Consider the following 18,204-nt stretch of genomic DNA (forward strand, 5'->3'; position numbering starts at 1 on the left):
AGGCCTTATTTTTCCTGGCGATTTTGTGAGATATTACATACTGTACATACTGTATACTGTATATAGTATTTCATTTTATTTTATTCTATTCTGTACAGTTGTGTACTGTATTTATTCTTATTGTATTCTAATTTTTGCCTCATAACTTTTGCACTGTCCACTTCCTGCTGTGACAAAACAAATTTCCCACGTGTGGGACTAATAAAGGTTATCTTATCTTATCTTATCTTATCTTATCTTATAACTTGTCCGAACAGCTGCTTCTCTGGTGGTGTGAAGTTTGGTGAAAAGTCCTTGTTGGGTTTGCAGTTTTGCTAGCAATGCATCAGACAATAAAAGCAGTACCGTTGTATTGCACGCACTACATATATTTACATAATCTATCTAGTGGTAATTTATTATTGACCTCACGCGGACCTCAAAAGGATACACAAAGGGCCAGATGTGGCCCCCGGGCCGCAATATGCCCAGGTCTGCCATATGGCATAGCAGGTCTCACTAACACCATGGAAACATTCCCTTTCACTCTTGCCTACACTCTTTTGACCCTGGGTATTTAAACTTGTCCATCTTCATAACCTCTGAACATTTTAATAGTTTTATATTCTGAAGCCAACAACACATGCATAATAAAAAATTATGATTACTTCTTACTTTTTCAGGATGGACTCAGGCATCTAACATTTCTATGTGTGAGTTTGTGGGTGTGTCAAAGTAACATAAACCAACAGTGCCTCGCTGATTGTGTGAATTCTTCACCTCGTTCAGGTCTCTCAATTCCATTTTCCACAATCGTGCCTTGAATACATATTCAGCAATGTGAGAGATTCTCAGGCTCTTTGTAGAAAGCAGACAGCTTCTACATTGCTTTGCCCGCTGGATAGATTAAAGCCTGGGACCGCAGGCATCAAGATAAGGTGAAAAAGGGAGCTGATGAACCTGCTCGTGTGGTGGCTCTTAATTAAGGAATCATTAGTAGTCCAGTGGTGGCACGTTTGTCATTCTGCTAAGAATTGTTTGGAAAGATTTCTAATGAGGTTCCTGCTTTGGGGATTTGGTTTTGTTTTCTTGGTTGATGGATTCATTATTTATTCAAAATGGCAACCCAAAATGAGGTCAGTAGTTCTTTATGGTGTGGATAATGTGTATAGTTGTCTATCTAAACCTTCAAACTATAGTTACATGTATTACATTCAGGTTTATTTGGGGGTGTTGAATAAAATATTTGGTTTTATCATTGGGAAATTGCAGAATTTCATTTTGTTTTTTAAGAGCTCAAATGTATCTGTTTAATTCACTCATCAGGTGTTTAATGTACAGACGTGGGTCAGTTCTTCATAATCTATTTATCAATTAGTTAAACAAAAGTTCCATTCGTGGCATTTAAATTTGGAAGCTTCTGTCAACCCACAACATGCAGTATGGGAAGCTATAAATGACAATCAAACCAGCCATCCTTAGATTTCCAAAGCAAACACATCCATCACAAAGGAAGTGGGAAAGTTAGCACAGAAAAAAAAAATAAGAGTTTGGTACACTGAGACAAAGAAAACATTTGTGAGCTCATCAGCAGAAAAAGACTTCAGCGAAAAATAAACAAAAGGCACAAGTGATGGATGATTGCAGGATCCTTGTCATGGTAAAGAAAAGACAACATATTTTGAACAATACCCAGGAGGAAGGCATACAATTATCCAATCCTGTCATATAAACAAGACCTCAGGTGAAATTCTGAGGGTTTAGCACAAGTTGCAAAAGAACATTCATTAGCCGGAAAAACAGAAACGCCAGATAGGCAGATATAAGTGACATCACCTTATGCCAGGATAACTGGAAGAAAAAAGCCATGAAGACATAAAATACATTGGAAACAATGTTGTACGCTGGTGCCTTACTGATGATTCAGATGATCCTTAAATGTATTGAATCATATTCTCCTTTAGCTTTAAGCCAAATAAAGTAGAAATGACAGTGTTTACCAGTTAAAATGGACACTGAGTGAAAACAATCCAGGAAATTTTGAGAGAAAATAAGTGACAAGAATATTTTGCAGTGGTGTGTGATGGCAAATGAAAACCCGCTGACCACAACCCAATACAGCTGCACTGCACTGGCGAAGGCAAACCTTTAGACAGTGGGAATATTTTCTAGTGGTGCATGATCATAAAGTCCTTTAAGAGCTAAAGAAAGTTCCTAACTTCAGCTTGATGGAGCTACATTTCACCAATAAAGACAGAACTTGAAACTAATTTTTGGGTTCTAGACTAAGGAACCCGTCAGCTGAGGGGTGGTGGGTTTAGAGCAGGGGTGGGCAGTCTCAGTCCACGAGGGCCGGTGTCCTGCAGGTTTTAGATCTCACCTTGGGTCAACACACCGGAATCACATGATTAGTTCGTTACCAGGCCTCTGAAGAACTTCAGGACATGTTGATGAGCTAATTTAGCCATTTACAGTTTTTTCTGATTGCTTAAGCACATTTTTTGTAACTATTGGCTAATTTTGCAAAACTCTACACACAAATAAAAAAAACCTGTCACCCAATTATCAAAACATTTTAGTTCTCTTGCAAAAGCGAACACAGCTAGATTAACTCTTCACACCTTTATAAAAATGGTGTTTTCGTATCAAACAGTACACACAAGCCATCATCTACTAAGCACACAATGCGCCAACTGCACACTGATGGTATGAATACAAAACACATCTGGCTTTTGCTTTCTCTGTGTACAGATGTCAATTTGAGGTCACACCTTTGTCATAGTGTCATGTAAACATACAAGGATCCAAACGTCAAGTATTGGTGTTTATTCACACTCATCAAAACCAAGACAAAGTCAGAACACAAAATAGGAATTCCACAAATAAAAGAAAAAAAAAAAGACAATCAGCCTACATCATGTCGTCTTTCTGGGTCCGGCCACAAAATTTCGTCCACATCGCATGCGATATCCTCCAGTCCAAGGCACCGGGGAAAATATCTCCTTGAATGCCGTATCCAGGCCTGACATGATGCCTGGTCAATATCTCCACATGCCTCCTCCATTGCCTGTAAAAGGGCTACCTGTTGATGAGGATGATGGTCATACACTTTCCAGCGCCAGGCAGAGAAGAACTCCTCGATAGGATTCAAGAATGGAGAGTATGGAGGGAGGTTGAGTGCCATGAAGGATGGATGGTCTGTAAACCAGTTGCGGACCAAAGCAACCCTATGGAAACTAACATTGTCCCATATGATGACATATCAGGTCTGCTCTGGTCTCTGAACAGTGAGCATGTCCAGGAATGCAATAATGTGTGCAGTGTTGTATGGGCCTATGGTTGCATGATGGTGAACAACACCATTTTGGCTTATAGCTGCACACATGGTTATGTTACCACCACGTTGTCCTGGGACATTGATGATGGCACGGTGTCCAATAATGTTCCTGCCACGTCTCCTGGTTTTACTGAGGTTAAAACCGGCCTCATCTACAAAAAGTAGCTCATGTCCCATTGCATCTGCTTCTAGTTCCATCACTCTCTGGACAAGACAAAACAAATGCAACACATCAGGCCCATGCACAACACTACAGTATGCACTTCCAAATTCAGAACCAATGACACTAGCTTACCTGCACATAGTCATATCGCAGTTGCTTTACACGTTCTGTGTTTCTGTCGAAAGGAACTGTAAATTTGCTTCATTCTTATTCTGTGGCGCGCAAGTACACGACTTAGTGTAGAAATGCTTGCACTGTGTATATTTTGAAAGATGGTGTCATCATCCATTATGCGCTGCTGTATTTCACGCAGTCTTATTGCATTATTGGCAATCACCATGTTCACTATATGGGTCTCTTGCTCTGGAGTGAACATTTTGCCTCTGCCCCCAACATCTGGACGTCTAGCAATTCTGTAAAGTAACAATTTCAGTATTTTTGCATGTATGGTACTGTTGTGTTTCCCATTAGAGTATGGCAGTGCTACAAAGTACTTACCGATTCTCATTTCAAAATGTCCTAATGATGCTTGCCACAGTGTAGCGGCTCAGTTTAGGCTGAACACGTTGGCCAGCTTCCCTCAGGGTCATCCCATGGTTGATGACATGGTCCACTATTGTAGCTCTGATGTCATCAGTTACAGTTTTTTCTGATTGCTTAAGCCCTTTTTTTGCAACTATTGGCTAATTTTGCAAAACTCTTCACACAAATAAGAAAACCTGTCACCCAATAATCAAAATATTGTAGTTCTCTTGCAAAAGCGAACACAGCTAGATTAACTCTTCACACCTTCGTAAAAATGGTGTTTCCGTATCAAACAGTACACACAAGCCATCATCTACTAAGCACACAATGCGCCAACTGCACACTGATGGTATGAATACAAAACACATCTGGCTTTTGCTTTCTCTGTGCACAAGGTAGGCTATGTCAGTTTGAGCTCATACTTCTGTCATAGATCCATAAGCATAGAGGGATCCAAACTTCAAGTACTGGTGTTTATTCAAACACATCAAAACAAACACAAGTGTGTATTACCAAGTATAGGATTATTTGCAATCGCCATAATGACTATATGGGTTACTTGGTCTGCAGTGAACATGCTTCCTCTGCCCCCAGCATCTGGTCATCTAGCAATTCTGTAAAGTAACAATTTCAGTATTTTTACATCAATGGTATTGGTGTGTTTCTCACTGGCATATGGCAGTGCTACAACTCTTTGTGCAAAGTGACTGTGCTAACCGATTCTCATTTCAAAATGTCCTTATGGTACTTGCTACAGTGTAGCGGCTCGAGTTAGGCTGGACCCGTTGGCCAGCTACCCTCAGGGTCATTCCACGGTTGATTACATGGTCCACTATTGTAGCTCTGATGTCATCAGCAATTCTATTTCTTACTCTTCTTACTCTTCTTACCCTTCCTCTCCCCCTCCTCATCTTCCTCTCCCCCCCCTCCTCGTCTTCCTCTTGCTCCTCCTTGTCCTTGTCGTCCTCTTCATCCTACTTCTTCACCTCCATGTCCTCTTCCTCGGCCTCCTCTACTTCTCACTCTTTCTGCTCCCTCCATTGTACTCCGCACACACAGCTTACCTGTATTATAGTTCTTAGTGTTACACCCCGGCCTAGGCAACCGGGGTGCAACGTAGAAAAATAAAGATAAGGAAGATAAAACCACGAAGGCTCTCCACCAAAATCCCAAAACGAAAATATCCCATGACGAAAGTATTAACAAACCCATTCACAACTATTTACAACAGACTATTTATTTACAACAAAACACCAAACTATTTACAACACGGGGGAGATCGCGACCATGACACACTGAAACACAGGGTTTAAATACCTAGAGGGAGCAATCAGGAAAATGGACAACAAGAGGGAAACACAGCTGGGGCAAATTAGAACTGACGAGACAGGGAAAATGTAAACTGAACACACTAAGATAACACAGACTTTCAAAGTAAAGCAGGAAATACATAAGTCATGCAAAAACAAAACACTGACACACCGAAACGTAACATTTCCCCCTACCCAAAAATCAAACATGTAACCCCAAGTGAAAAGTTTGATTCAGACAAACGAAGGCTGAAACGAAGGCAGACGAAGCTGATGGAGGCTGGAGCGGTCCCACTGACCCTCCAGCAGACGACGAAGGCTGGAGCGGTCCCTCGGACCCTCCAGCGAAGGCGGATGAAGGCTGGAGCGGTCCCACTGACCCTCCAGCGACGACAAAGGCTGGGGCGGTCCCACGGACCCTCCCCCCAGCGAAGGCGGATGAAGGCAGACGAAGCTGATGGAGGCTGGAGCGGTCCCACGGACCCTCCAGCAGACGACGAAGGCTGGTGCGGTCCCCCCGGACCCTCCAGCAGAGGCGGATGAAGGCTGGAGCGGTCCCTCGGACGCTCCAGTGAAGGCGGATGAGCAGCTCACTAGCTGCACACATGGACACGCAGCCCACCAGCTGCACACACGGACACGCAGCCCACCAGCTGCACACACGGACACGCAGCCCACCAGCTGCACACACGGACACGCAGCCCACCAGCTGCACACACGGACACGCAGCCCACCAGCTGCAGAAGGCTGGAGCGGTCCCTCGGATCCTCCAGCGAAGGCGGATGAAGGCTGGAGCGGTCCCTCGGATCCTCCAGCGAAGGCGGATGAAGGCTGGAGCGGTCCCTCGGATCCTCCAGCGAAGACAGACGGAGGCTGAAGCGGTCCTCGGACCCTCCAGCGAAGACAGAAGGCCGAAGCTGTCCCTCCTTCGGACCCTCCACCGATCCCGGACGAGCCCCCATACGTTACACCCCGGCCTAGGCAACCGGGGTGCAACGTAGAAAAATAAAGATAAGGAAGATAAAACCACGAAGGCTCTCCACCAAAATCCCAAAACGAAAATATCCCATGACGAAAGTATTAACAAACCCATTCACAACTATTTACAACAGACTATTTATTTACAACAAAACACCAAACTATTTACAACACGGGGGAGATCACGACCATGACACACTGAAACACAGGGTTTAACCCTATACCTAGAGGGAGCAATCAGGAAAATGGACAACAAGAGGGAAACACAGCTGGGGCAAATTAGAACTGACGAGACAGGGAAAATGTAAACTGAACACACTAAGATAACACAGACTTTCAAAGTAAAGCAGGAAATACATAAGTCATGCAAAAACAAAACACTGACACACCGAAACGTAACATTAGGCTGATTGCAAAGTGAACTAATTATTTAAGAAAGTTTTCACATGTGAAAGTGTGCCAGACAGTTGGCAAATTAGTGTTAATGATAGACATACATGTGTATACTTTTGCTAGGAGTGTGTTGGAAATTTGGTAATTGGGTGTTGTGCAGTGAATTGTGCCTACAGTTTTGCAAAGTGTGTGTTACAAAATTGCAAACTGAGTGCAAAGCAGTTTTTGTGCTTTTAGTTTTGCAAACTCAGTGAGTGGTTTTGCTATAAGTCTGAATAGTTTTAGAAATTGTGCTGCAGGAATCACAGTTAGGGTTTAAGCATTCAGAAAAAACTGTAAATCAGCTGTGTTGGTTCGAGGACACATCTAAAACCTGCAGGGACACCGGCCCTCGTGGACTGAGATTGCCCATCCCTGGTTTAGAGTCTATCCCAACTGTCAGAGGCTAAGAGCCAGGGTACACACACTGGACAGGTTTGCAAACTGTTGCAGGGCTAACACAGAGTAACAGAAAACCATTCACAACTACAACCAATTTTGAATCACTTACTTAACTAAATGCATGCCAGAGGACCCAGAGAGGACCCATGCAAAATCAAAGACAGTTAAAAACGGGATGTCCTTGCTGTGAACAAACGGTGTTAACCACAGTACAACTGAGCTAACAGCCTACAAATTAATTCTCCATAAATTGATCAAATAAACTCTCAAATTAAAGCTGAAGCTCTCCAATTTATGCCCACATTACAACAGCTAGGGTAGCACAGTGGTGCTATGGTTAGCACTCTTACCTGAGTTCGACTCGACTACCTTGTTCTCTGGTACTTCGGCTTACGGAATACCTTTGATAGCTGGCATAGGCTCCAAAGGGCGAGCCAACCCTGATAAGTGGAAGAGAATGGATAGATAACAATGACTAACTGTACTATAGACCTGTTTGTAAAACAGAAATCAATAACTTACTCACATGTAGCCAAGTCTGACACCACTTGCATTTTTATTTATATATACACTATGACCTTCAGCAAACATAATTTCCCATGAGCCTTGGTGGTAAATGTCACAACTTGATATCATTATCCAAGACCTCTCTGGCTTTCTGTGGTGCTTAAAGGCCCCAAACAGTTATTGATACTAAAGATATAAAGATATAAATCTTTGAAAACTATTATGAAATTCCCTTTTTGTTTAAAAAGGAGAAAAGCAAATAGTCGCTGACATTTTAACAAAGCAGAGGAGGAAATTGCGCATTTTCAGCAGCAATCCTTATTTGGGGCAGCAGCATTTCTCCATCTGTCTCCAGGGTGTGCAAGAGTAAATGAGATGTTGCAGAACGACCTTCATTATGAAACATACAGTAATTGAGAAAATAAAGACGTTTTGCCTCTCAGCGTTAACTGGGTACATCAACTCATGTCAAGTGTGGCTTGAACTACATTAAAGCATATGAAAATTTTCCTCAACAGACACATTGCCTCTTTTGCAGCATCCTTCTGGCTAACACAATCTTTAACCCGCCTTCCAATCAGATTCATTTCATCAGGGATTAATTTCTACAGTTTCTCACCGGCACAGTTTTGTTTTTTTTACTGCAGATTAGTGTTCATTTATATTCTGTACTGAGCTTTTTTTCATTTTTAATTCATAATTTTTACACCTTAATGTTCACTCAAGTCTGGATGTGATAGTTGGTGACTAAGTTAGGTATAATTGTAGTAAATGATGGAGGATTTGATGGACATAAGAAAAAAATAAAGGCTAAAGCCCAACAAAAGTAAACCATTAAAGAAAACATGAGGCACTAAAATGGTTTTGCTTGTATAAAAAGTTCCTGCTTCAAAGCACAAGCCCACTGAATGTCAATGATATCCTCTTTTGACTTTAAAAAAAAAAGGATTGGATCTAAATAAAACAGCAACAAACAATTTCCAGAAGGTCAGTGCCTATATTAAATCCAGCTGAATGCATTCTCCTCTCTGTTTGGAAACAATACGTGCTTATTGTTCTGCTTTTCATAAAGTGGTGTAGCACTAAACAGTGCGTCAAGTGAAACCTTGTATTGCCTTGACATTATTATTAACAATAACAATAGTGGATTGGATGTGATCTTCTGCTACACTTGGTGACAAACATACCACTCAGACCTGCAGGCAGTACATTTACTGATATAATGGGAAGTTTGAATGTTAACAGAAAACCTATTCCCCATCAAAATAGATGTGGAAATAGATTTAGTAAGCTCCGTAGAGCCAAATGCTTGAGCTAAAGAAGAAGAAAATAAAATAAAAGGGGAGATAAAAAGAAGAAACCAGAGAAAAAATTAGGATTTATCTTTCTTGAGTATTAGGGTTACTTGAGGACGAAGGAGAGGAGGTACCATACACATCTGCTAAAGAAACCTTTCCACACAGTCAGACACACTGAAGTCTCCCCCCCTGACTCCCCTTCATGTCTGTGTAACAATCAAAGTGCTTCAGTACCTGCAGAGAGGCATCAGAAATGTATTTCCTTTGTGTCTCTTTGAGGAAGAATCGTGTTGCTTAAGATCAAGAGCCAGCTGTTAATACTTTTTTGGAAGTTGTTCTGATGTGGACAATTCCAGATCTATCTGTGCACAGCATCTGGTCTGCACTTTCAACCAGCATCTAGATTATGTTTGTTAATTTAGTATAATATGAAAGAATATTTAAACGAACCAAACTATCGGTAGTAATATAGTCCAATATTGGGTAACCAGTGTTTCACCCCAAACAATGTCTTCCTCTTTCAGCTGGTCCCTTTAGGGGTCGCCACAGTCGATGATCTTCCTCCATCACACCCTGTCCTTAGTATCCTTCTCTGTCACACCAAATCTCTTCATTACATCAGCAAATCTTCTTTGTAGTCTTCCTCTTTTCCTCCTGCCTGGCACAGAGTCAGCTTCTAAAGGGCTTACTCTGCGTCATCCCAGCCCTGAATATGGGCAGAAATCTGTGCCATCAGAAACTGAATTTGAATAAGTTCAATTTGAATTTGAATTGCTCAGATTGAATCTGAATTGTAACTTGAATAAATGCTTTTGAAAACTGAATTTGAATTAGTCTAATTTGAAATTGAATTTATGGTTTGAAAATGATCATCACTAAATTGAAATTGAATTTTATATTTTGAAAATGAATTGATTTGCTTTGAAACTGCATTTTATCCTTTAAAAATTCAGCTCTCGAATAATTTCAGTTTCACTTCTCACCATTCAGTTTCAGTTCTACAATTCAGTTTTTTGGAACTTACATCCGGTTCCGGTTCAAGCGCAGATTAATAGAACTACGTTTTACTAGCGGACCGAAAGTGTTACCGACGGGAATCTACAGCGTCTTGAGCTGAATTAAGACTTCAGAAGTCATTCGTCATGTCGAATGACCAGCGGATAAACTCTCAGGTTGGTAATAAATCTATTACATGTATAAGAACAAGCGTCGTGTTAACAAATGATAGCCGTACAGTAACTGTTATGCTTATTGTAGCTGTTAGCTAAAAACACTAATTTAGCGTAGTTTGCCCTGAATTCAGCTTTGACAAACAAATATGATCGACTGTTTCTAGTAGAATTCCAAAGTTGTCATCTTGTACCCTTTCAGAGTACCCCCTCTGTATGCTTGCAGAGACCCCTACAGTAGGGAAACATGCAAAACGGTGTCCAAACCTTTGTGTTTTAGCTTTATTTATGTCTTACACAGCATCCCAACTCTTTCGCTAACTTAATAACTTTAGCTAAAGTGAATAGTTAGTCTAATTCATTAGTGCAGCATTACTGGATCACCTCTGTTTGAAGTGATATAATATGATATACAACTATCACTGAAACAGCAAACTTTGTAAATAAGCAAACAACACTTCTCATTCTCTCAACGTTTGGCCACAGCTGTAGATTACACTATCAGTGCTTGTTCACTCTTGACAATAATTACATTTCTAAATTTACTTTGTGCATTTACAGGTAAACAATATCTAATATTTTATCTAAATGACTGCTTTGTCTTTGAAAAGGGTGAAGAGCCTGAGGCCGGTGACAGTCCAGTTCTACTCTAAGTACATCCTTACAGTGGCTCACAGGACAAGGCTACATTCCTGTCCTGCCAGAAGAGAAGAGAAACTTCAGAGTCTTCATGCATCTGCCTCTGGATCAAGGACTTCCTGACAAATAGACCACAGTCTGTCAGACTCGGCCCCCACCTGTCCAGCACCATCACACTCAGCACCGGGTCTCAACAAGGATGTGTTTTGAGTCCCCTCCTGTTTACGCTCTACACATCCGACTGCTCCCCTACCCATCTCTCAAACACCATCATAAAGTTCGCGGATGACACCACAGTGGTTGGACTCATCTCAAGGGGGGATGAGTCAGACTACAGAGATGAGGTCAACAGACTGACTGAGTGGTGTTCAGTTAACAACCTCCAACTGAACACCACGAAAACTAAAGAACTTATCTTGGACTTCAGGAAGGGCAGAGCAGACCCGGCCCCACTTTACATTCACGGGAACTGTGTGGAGAGGGTACACTCCATGAGGTTTCTGGGCGTGCACATCTCTGATGACCTCTCCTGGACTGCAAATACCACGGCGGTGGTTAAAAAGGCCCAGCAGCGTCTCCACTTTCTGAGAGTGCTCATGAGGAACAACCTGGAGGAGAGGCTGCTGGTGACATTTTACAGAGCCACCATAGAGAGCATCCTAACGTACGGCATAACAACATGATATGCAGGGTGCTCAGCTGCGGACAGGAAAGTACTGCAGAGGGTCATCAACACAGCCCAGAAGATCACTGGCTGCAACTTTTCCATGCCCTCGAGGACTGGAGTTTGAGACCCCTGCCGTATGGTGTTCATGCTGTTTTCTACCCCACAGTTACAGCATGTCTGACTGCCTGTTCAGCATATGCAAAAATATATGAGTTTAAGCATGTGATGACTAAGGCCTTCCATTGTGGTGTTTGTCATCACATGTCACAGACATCTGGATGATCATTTGGAATAAACAAAAAACTAAAAACGTGTTACTTCATCTGTTGTCTTTATTATTATTATTATTGTTCTTATTTTACACTTTTCATTGTTAGGCATTAGGTTTATTTGTAGTAGTCCTTTCCAACTTCTTTCCCTCTTCCATGTTACTGTGTCAGCTTGTCAGCATCTATTTGGGTTTGGAAGTGGAACAGAAAGTAAAGAAATCCAAAGTGCCATTAAAACCAGGAGAGGTTCTTATATTTCAGAAGAAGGGATTAATTCAAAAGAAATGACCTCAATGCCATATTTTATTTAGGAACCCTAGAGAGCACTTTGCAAAATAACACATTCTTATAATTTCACCCTCAGATGAGCCAAGGTACGACTGTCAGGGAAGGTGATGTAGGTACAGAGCATATGAGAGTGGTTAAGTTAATGTCTCTTGTCTAGATGAAGGCACAAGAGGGATCAATGGCAAGGCGTAGAGATTCAGTATCTTCAGTCTTCAGTGGACACTCCATTTCTGGCACAAAACACCTGTAAAAGAAGGTCGATTTAGGAGGTGACCTGACAACTTCAGCCTGTCAAACATATTACTGGAGCAGTATGTTTAAAAAAAAAAAAATCTAATTAAGTAGAATTATTATGGTAGTTAAACACAGTGATAGTTGTATATCATATTATATCACTTCAAACAGAGGTGATCCAGTAATGCTGCACTAATGAATTAGACTAACTATTCGCTTTAGCTAAAGAGTTGGGATGCTGTGTAAGGCATAAATAAAGCTAAAATACAAAGGTTTGGACACCGTTTTGCATGTTTCTCTACTGTAGGGGTCATTGCAAGCATACAGAGGGGGTACTCTGACAGGGTACAAGATGACAACTTTGGAATTCTACTAGAAACAGTCGATCATATTTGTTTGTCAAAGCTGAATTCAGGGCAAACTACGCTAAATTAGCGTTTTTAGCTAACAGCTACAATAAGCATAACAGTTACTGTACGGCTATCATTTGTTAACACGACGCTTGTTCTTATACATGTAATACATTTATTACCAACCTGAGAGTTTATCCGCTGGTCATTCGACATGACGAATGACTTCTGAAGTCTTAATTCAGCTCAAGACGCTGTAGATTCCCGTCAGTAACACTTTCGGTCCGCTAGTAAAACGTAGTTCTATTAATCTGCTCTTGAACCGGAACCGGATGTAAGTTCCAAAAAACTGAATTTTGGAACTGAAATTGAATTGTAGAACTGAAACTGAATGGTGAGAAGTGAAACTGAAATTATTCGAGAGCTGAATTTTTAAAGGATAAAATGCAGTTTCAAAGCAAATCAATTCATTTTCAAAATATAAAATTCAATTTCAATTTAGTGATGATCATTTTCAAACCATAAATTCAATTTCAAATTAGACTAATTCAAATTCAGTTTTCAAAAGCATTTATTCAAGTTACAATTCAGATTCAATCTGAGCAATTCAAATTCAAATTGAACTTATTCAAATTCAGTTTCTGATGGCACAGATTTCTGCCCATACCTGAAGTCCTTACTAATTCTTTTATTCTGCTGGTTATATTTTTGTTTGCTGTTAACATGCCTGCCTGTAGTTATCTCCACCAGTCAGAACTAACACTGTTTCATTTATTGGCATCTCAGAGGCATAACATGGCAAAGACACTTCAAGAATTTAGAATATAAGTCTGCATGTGAATTTCTTGATGCCAAAAGGAGTGTTTGTCTAAAGATACGGTGTTGTGAGTTTGATGTCACTAGCCACACCCAGGCCTCATTATCGTTGGACCTGTTGAAAGAAGAAATATAGAACCTGTCTGACAAACTTGAGCAGGCTAAAAGATTTCAAAAAGCAACACATCATGTTTCGATCTAAAGAGACACCTGAGAAACAAAATAACTGATATAATAATAATGTACACTTTTTATTGATCCCCGTGGGGAAATTCTTCTCTGCATTTGACCCATTCACTCAGTGAAGCAGTGGGCAGCCACCAGTGTAGCGCCTGGGGAGCAGCGTGTAGGGATGGTACCTTGCTCAAGGGTACCTCAGGGTAGCCGTTCAGGGGATTCGAACCCCTGACCTTCCGATCATGGGGCAACCGCTCTACCTACTGAGCTATCCCTCCCCCACTGATATCTATCAGTCTGTAAAGAACACTTGGGAAGGTTTGAATCCCGTTACATCAGACATGAAACTAACACAGCATTTCATGAAAATCATACCAACAGGCAAACATGTTGGTGATACTGTGATGGTCTGGGGCTTTTTTGCTGCTTCATGACCTGAATGACTTGATTCTGCTCTCTGTCAGAAAATCCTGAAGGAGAATCTACGGCTACGTCAAGGACATCATTGTACTCAATTCATGCCCTGAAGCTCAAGCATACTTGGGTTATCTAGCGGGACACCAGCAAGTCCACCTTTGCTTAAGGTCATGTCAAAGCATTTTTTTAACCGTTCAGACAATTCATACTTGAAAAACCTCCAATATCGACCAAAATTCCACAGTAATGTGAAAACATTTACTGCCAATTATCACAAATGCTTGATTGCAGTTCTTTCTCCCAGGGGCAGCACAACCAAGTTTTTAGGTTTAGGGGCAGTTATTTAGCCATTTCTCTTAGTGTCAATGAGCAATCTAAGCAGAAGTCCCCAGCCCTTCCTTTGCCTGGACACCTTCTCCAGCTCTTCTGGTGCATACTAAGACCTTCCCAAGCAAGGTGAAAGACATCTCTTCAGCATTTCCCAAGATCTACCCCAAGATCTCCTTTTATTTCCAAGATGGCGCCAGTGTTCACGGCAAGCCGTGTCCTCCGTTTTTGTTTGTTGTTTATTGTCCTTCTCTCTATGTGCTGCCCTGATGTCTCCACTAGGGCTGCACGATAAATCGAAAATTTATTGTCATCGCGATATCAGCCTGCGCGATGGGCCCATCGCAAAAGACGGCGTAAACTGCGATAATTGGGTACCTTAAAATGTTTACACACGTGCTGTAAAGAATTTACCAATCAAAGAAATCCATTTACACATTTGACCAGTCGAATAGAGCCCTTCACGGCATTAACCAATCAAATGGATTAGAGGCCCGCCTCCTACGCAGGTCGGGCGCGAACAACGCTGCAGCAACGAGTCAGAGTTGTAATGGCTGAGAGCGAGACGCGTGACGAGAATGCTACTGAACTCGTGGCTAAAAAAAAAAATAGTACCTCACTTATTTGGAGGTACTTTGGATTTGATAAAGACGACGTTCTCCAAACACAGGTACTCTGCAAAACTTGCCGAACACTCGTGGCAACCACCAGAGGAAACACGACTAATCTCCACCATCATCTTCAATACAACCACAGAGAACTGTTTGAAGAGTTCCAGAAAGATAGGGCTAGCCAAACAAAGGTTGCTAATGTTAAGACAAAGAGCGCAGCAGTCCAACAGCCGTCTCTGTATCAGAGTTTTTCAAGTGGAATTCCTTATGAGAAAACGTCGAAGCGGTACAAAGAAATAACAGAGGCCATTACACATTTTTTGGCTAAAGACATGATGCCTATAAATACAGTTAGCAGAGAGGGCTTCACCAGTCTGATACATAAAGTGGACCAGAGATACCGCATCCCCTCACGAAACTACTTTTCACATGTCGCCATTCCACAAATGTATGAAACATGCCGCAAGACCGTCATGTTTGAACTGAGCCAAGCTGAAAACTACGCAAGCACTACAGACCTATGGTCAAGTCGTACAACGGAACCATATATGAGTTTCACAGTGCACTTCCTCACCGAAGACTTTGAACTGAAAACACGGTGTCTAGAGACTGTGTATTTTCCAGACTCCCACACTAGTGAAAATATAGCCCATGTATTACGTGAGGTGTTAGCCAGCTGGGATCTTAAAGAAGATCGACAAGTGTGCATCACCACAGACAACGGTGCCAATGTTGTGAGAGCCACGGAGCTAAACAACTGGGTCAGACTTCAGTGTTTTGGACACAGGCTGCACCTTGCAATCGGTAAGTTTTATTCAAGGCAGATCTTTTTAGCAATGAAAATGTGCTATACATTATTATCAAATTGATATTGATAAGGATAATGTTACCTTTTTAGACAACTTTAGTTATAAATTTCAATTAGTTTTTTTTTTTTTAAAAAAAAGGTTTTAAACATGACAGTTTTTTTGTTTCCTCTTATTTCTCCAGAAAATTCTATCAAAGATGATGCCCGCATTGCCCGAGCCATTGGACTTTGCAAAAAGTTAGTTGGACATTTTTGCCACAGCTGGAAAGCAAAGATGGCTCTGAAAAAAGCACAGCAGAAGCTCAACCTCCCAGAGCACACACTGATCACAGAATGCCCAACCAGGTGGGGTTCCAGGCAGAAGATGATTGAGAGAGTCCTGGAGCAGCAGCGGGCCATTTCTGATGTCATCTCAGCAGACAAGAAATCAAGACACTTGATTCCTACTTGGCAGGATCTTGAGGTACTGGAGTCTGTCAACCAGGCATTACACCCCCTGCAAGACTTTACAGATGCCCTGTCTGGTGAGAGCTACGTTAGTGTTTCATATGTAAAACCAGTCCTTCATCTGATGAAGACGTCGGTGCTTGCAGAGAACGAAGAAGACAGTGATTTGACAAAATCAATTAAGAAGAAAATCCTCGAGTACCTGATTACTAAATATGAAAATCCAGCTACCCAGGAACTTATGGACATGGCGTGCTTCATGGATCCCAGATTTAAAGTCAGCTACACCAGCACTGATCGAGTCTCAGACATCAAGACCAGAGTGATGTCAGAAATGGAAGCAGTGGCACAGAAGGTATTCATGCATGCTTATATATAAAACCTTTCAATTCATATTTAGTCCAAAATGTTTACTTTTCTTATAATCTGCTTTCTGTTCCAGGAGAGAAGCTCCGCTGAACCAGAGGCCCAGACAGATGATCCACCCAGTCGTCCCCTGAAGAAGGCAAAAAAGTCCCTGGGCAGTTTCTTCAAGGCAGCTCCAATCCCTACCTCCTCTTTTATGCATCTCTCACAAGCTGTTGAAGCTGAGCTTAACAGCTACTTGCTATCCACGGCCATAGACAGTGAGGAAGACCCCTTGGCATGGTGGAAACTCCACAAAATGACATTCCCACAGCTAAGCAAGCTTGCAAGGAAGTATCTCTGCATACCTGCAAGTAGCTCACCTTCAGAGAGACTTTTTAGTACATCAGGAAACATAGTAACATGTCAGCGCACATGTTTAAAACCTTGGAGAGTAAACATGTTGGTTTTCCTTAACAAGAACTTGCCATAAAAAACATTCACTCAGGAAGGATGAATGCAAGATAGAGAAACCTTTTTTTTTTTTCAAAAAATTACAAAAATACACTACCTACATTGTTCTTAATTGTTGATAATATTAGTCTTGGCCAGTACGACCACAAAGGTAGACAATTGTTCTTTGGTGTGTTCCCACAGCAGACAAGTTCTTACCTATAGTTTAATCTAGTAAAGTTTCCACTCCAGTTTTGACTTGCATCATAACTACTTGGTGAGTGGTAAAATGATGAACAACTGCATAGAGATAATTTGCAGTATAATTTAAGTTATGTTTATTTAAAACTAATTATAGAGACCGGGAAGGATGTCTTTCAGAATTCAAGCCTCAGAAATTTTTTTATGGGGGCAATGTTTCAATGTTTGACTGCACTTTGTTGTTACACTGCTAATACAGCAGCTTTCATTAAATAAAACTGTGCAGTAAAACGGAAATTATGTATTTGTTTTTTGTTTTTTTTTTTGCTATTTATTTTATCGCAAGTCATATCGTTATCGCAGTATTGATCACAGTTATCGCACATCGCAGGTTTTCCTAATATCGTGCAGCCCTAGTCTCCACGTTACTTGTCTATGATTGCCAAACTCTTTTGAATCTCCGGCCTTTGGACTACCAGACACAAGATTTTAAATGGAGATCTGACGATCCTCCTCCGCTTTCGAAGGACTTTCCTGATTACCTCCGCCACTTACCATCTACCTTCTCTCAAAGGAAATGTTCACGGAGACGGGGTAAACGTGGCGGCATCCGTGTTCGTATCAAGGCCCTTTTAAAGTCCTATGTTGCAATAAACGATCGCTATTCTACAAACATTTTGTCATGTATTTCTGCCCTCCGAGACCATGCTAACTTCAGGCTGGATTCGCCCTGTCGGACCTTATGGTTACCTGGACCTCCCAGCTGATCTTCCACCCGGTCGGTGCTGGGTGCGGTCCTCCAGAGGAGGCGCGAATCTCGGCAACCTTCGCCTGCTGCGGCGTTATCCTACCAGTAACAGTATGACCACTCTCCGTATGGCCTTATTAAATACAAGGTCACTGACGAATAAGACTTTTATTTTAAATGACCTTATTCTATCGTCGGGACTGGATTTCTTATTCCTGACGGAAACTTGGCTTCGCCCCGGCGAACTTTTTCCCTTCTCGGAGCTGCTCCCACCTGACTATGCTTTTATTAGCTCACTGGAAGAGGT

The 18,204-nt window shown here is 41.6% G+C and overlaps 2 protein-coding genes across 2 annotated transcripts in view; one reads left to right on the forward strand and one right to left on the reverse strand.

The window, feature by feature from the left end:
- Nucleotides 1-18,204, reverse strand: part of LOC309698633 (uncharacterized protein) — a gene marked incomplete at its 5' end in the record, with an annotated part of 421,704 nt that overhangs the window by 251,093 nt on the left and 152,407 nt on the right. The window lies entirely within an intron of this gene.
- LOC309696876 (E3 SUMO-protein ligase ZBED1-like) lies at nt 14,577-17,531 on the forward strand. Its single transcript, XM_082518360.1, has 3 exons — nt 14,577-15,699; nt 15,886-16,505; nt 16,593-17,531. The coding sequence occupies exons 1-3, from the start codon at nt 14,835-14,837 to the stop codon at nt 16,986-16,988; spliced, it is 1,881 nt and encodes a 626-aa protein (XP_082374486.1). The 5' UTR covers nt 14,577-14,834; the 3' UTR covers nt 16,989-17,531.

The sequence above is a fragment of the Aulonocara stuartgranti genome, assembly GCF_965226115.1.
Source record: "Aulonocara stuartgranti genome assembly, chromosome: 3".
NCBI lineage: Eukaryota > Metazoa > Chordata > Actinopteri > Cichliformes > Cichlidae > Aulonocara > Aulonocara stuartgranti.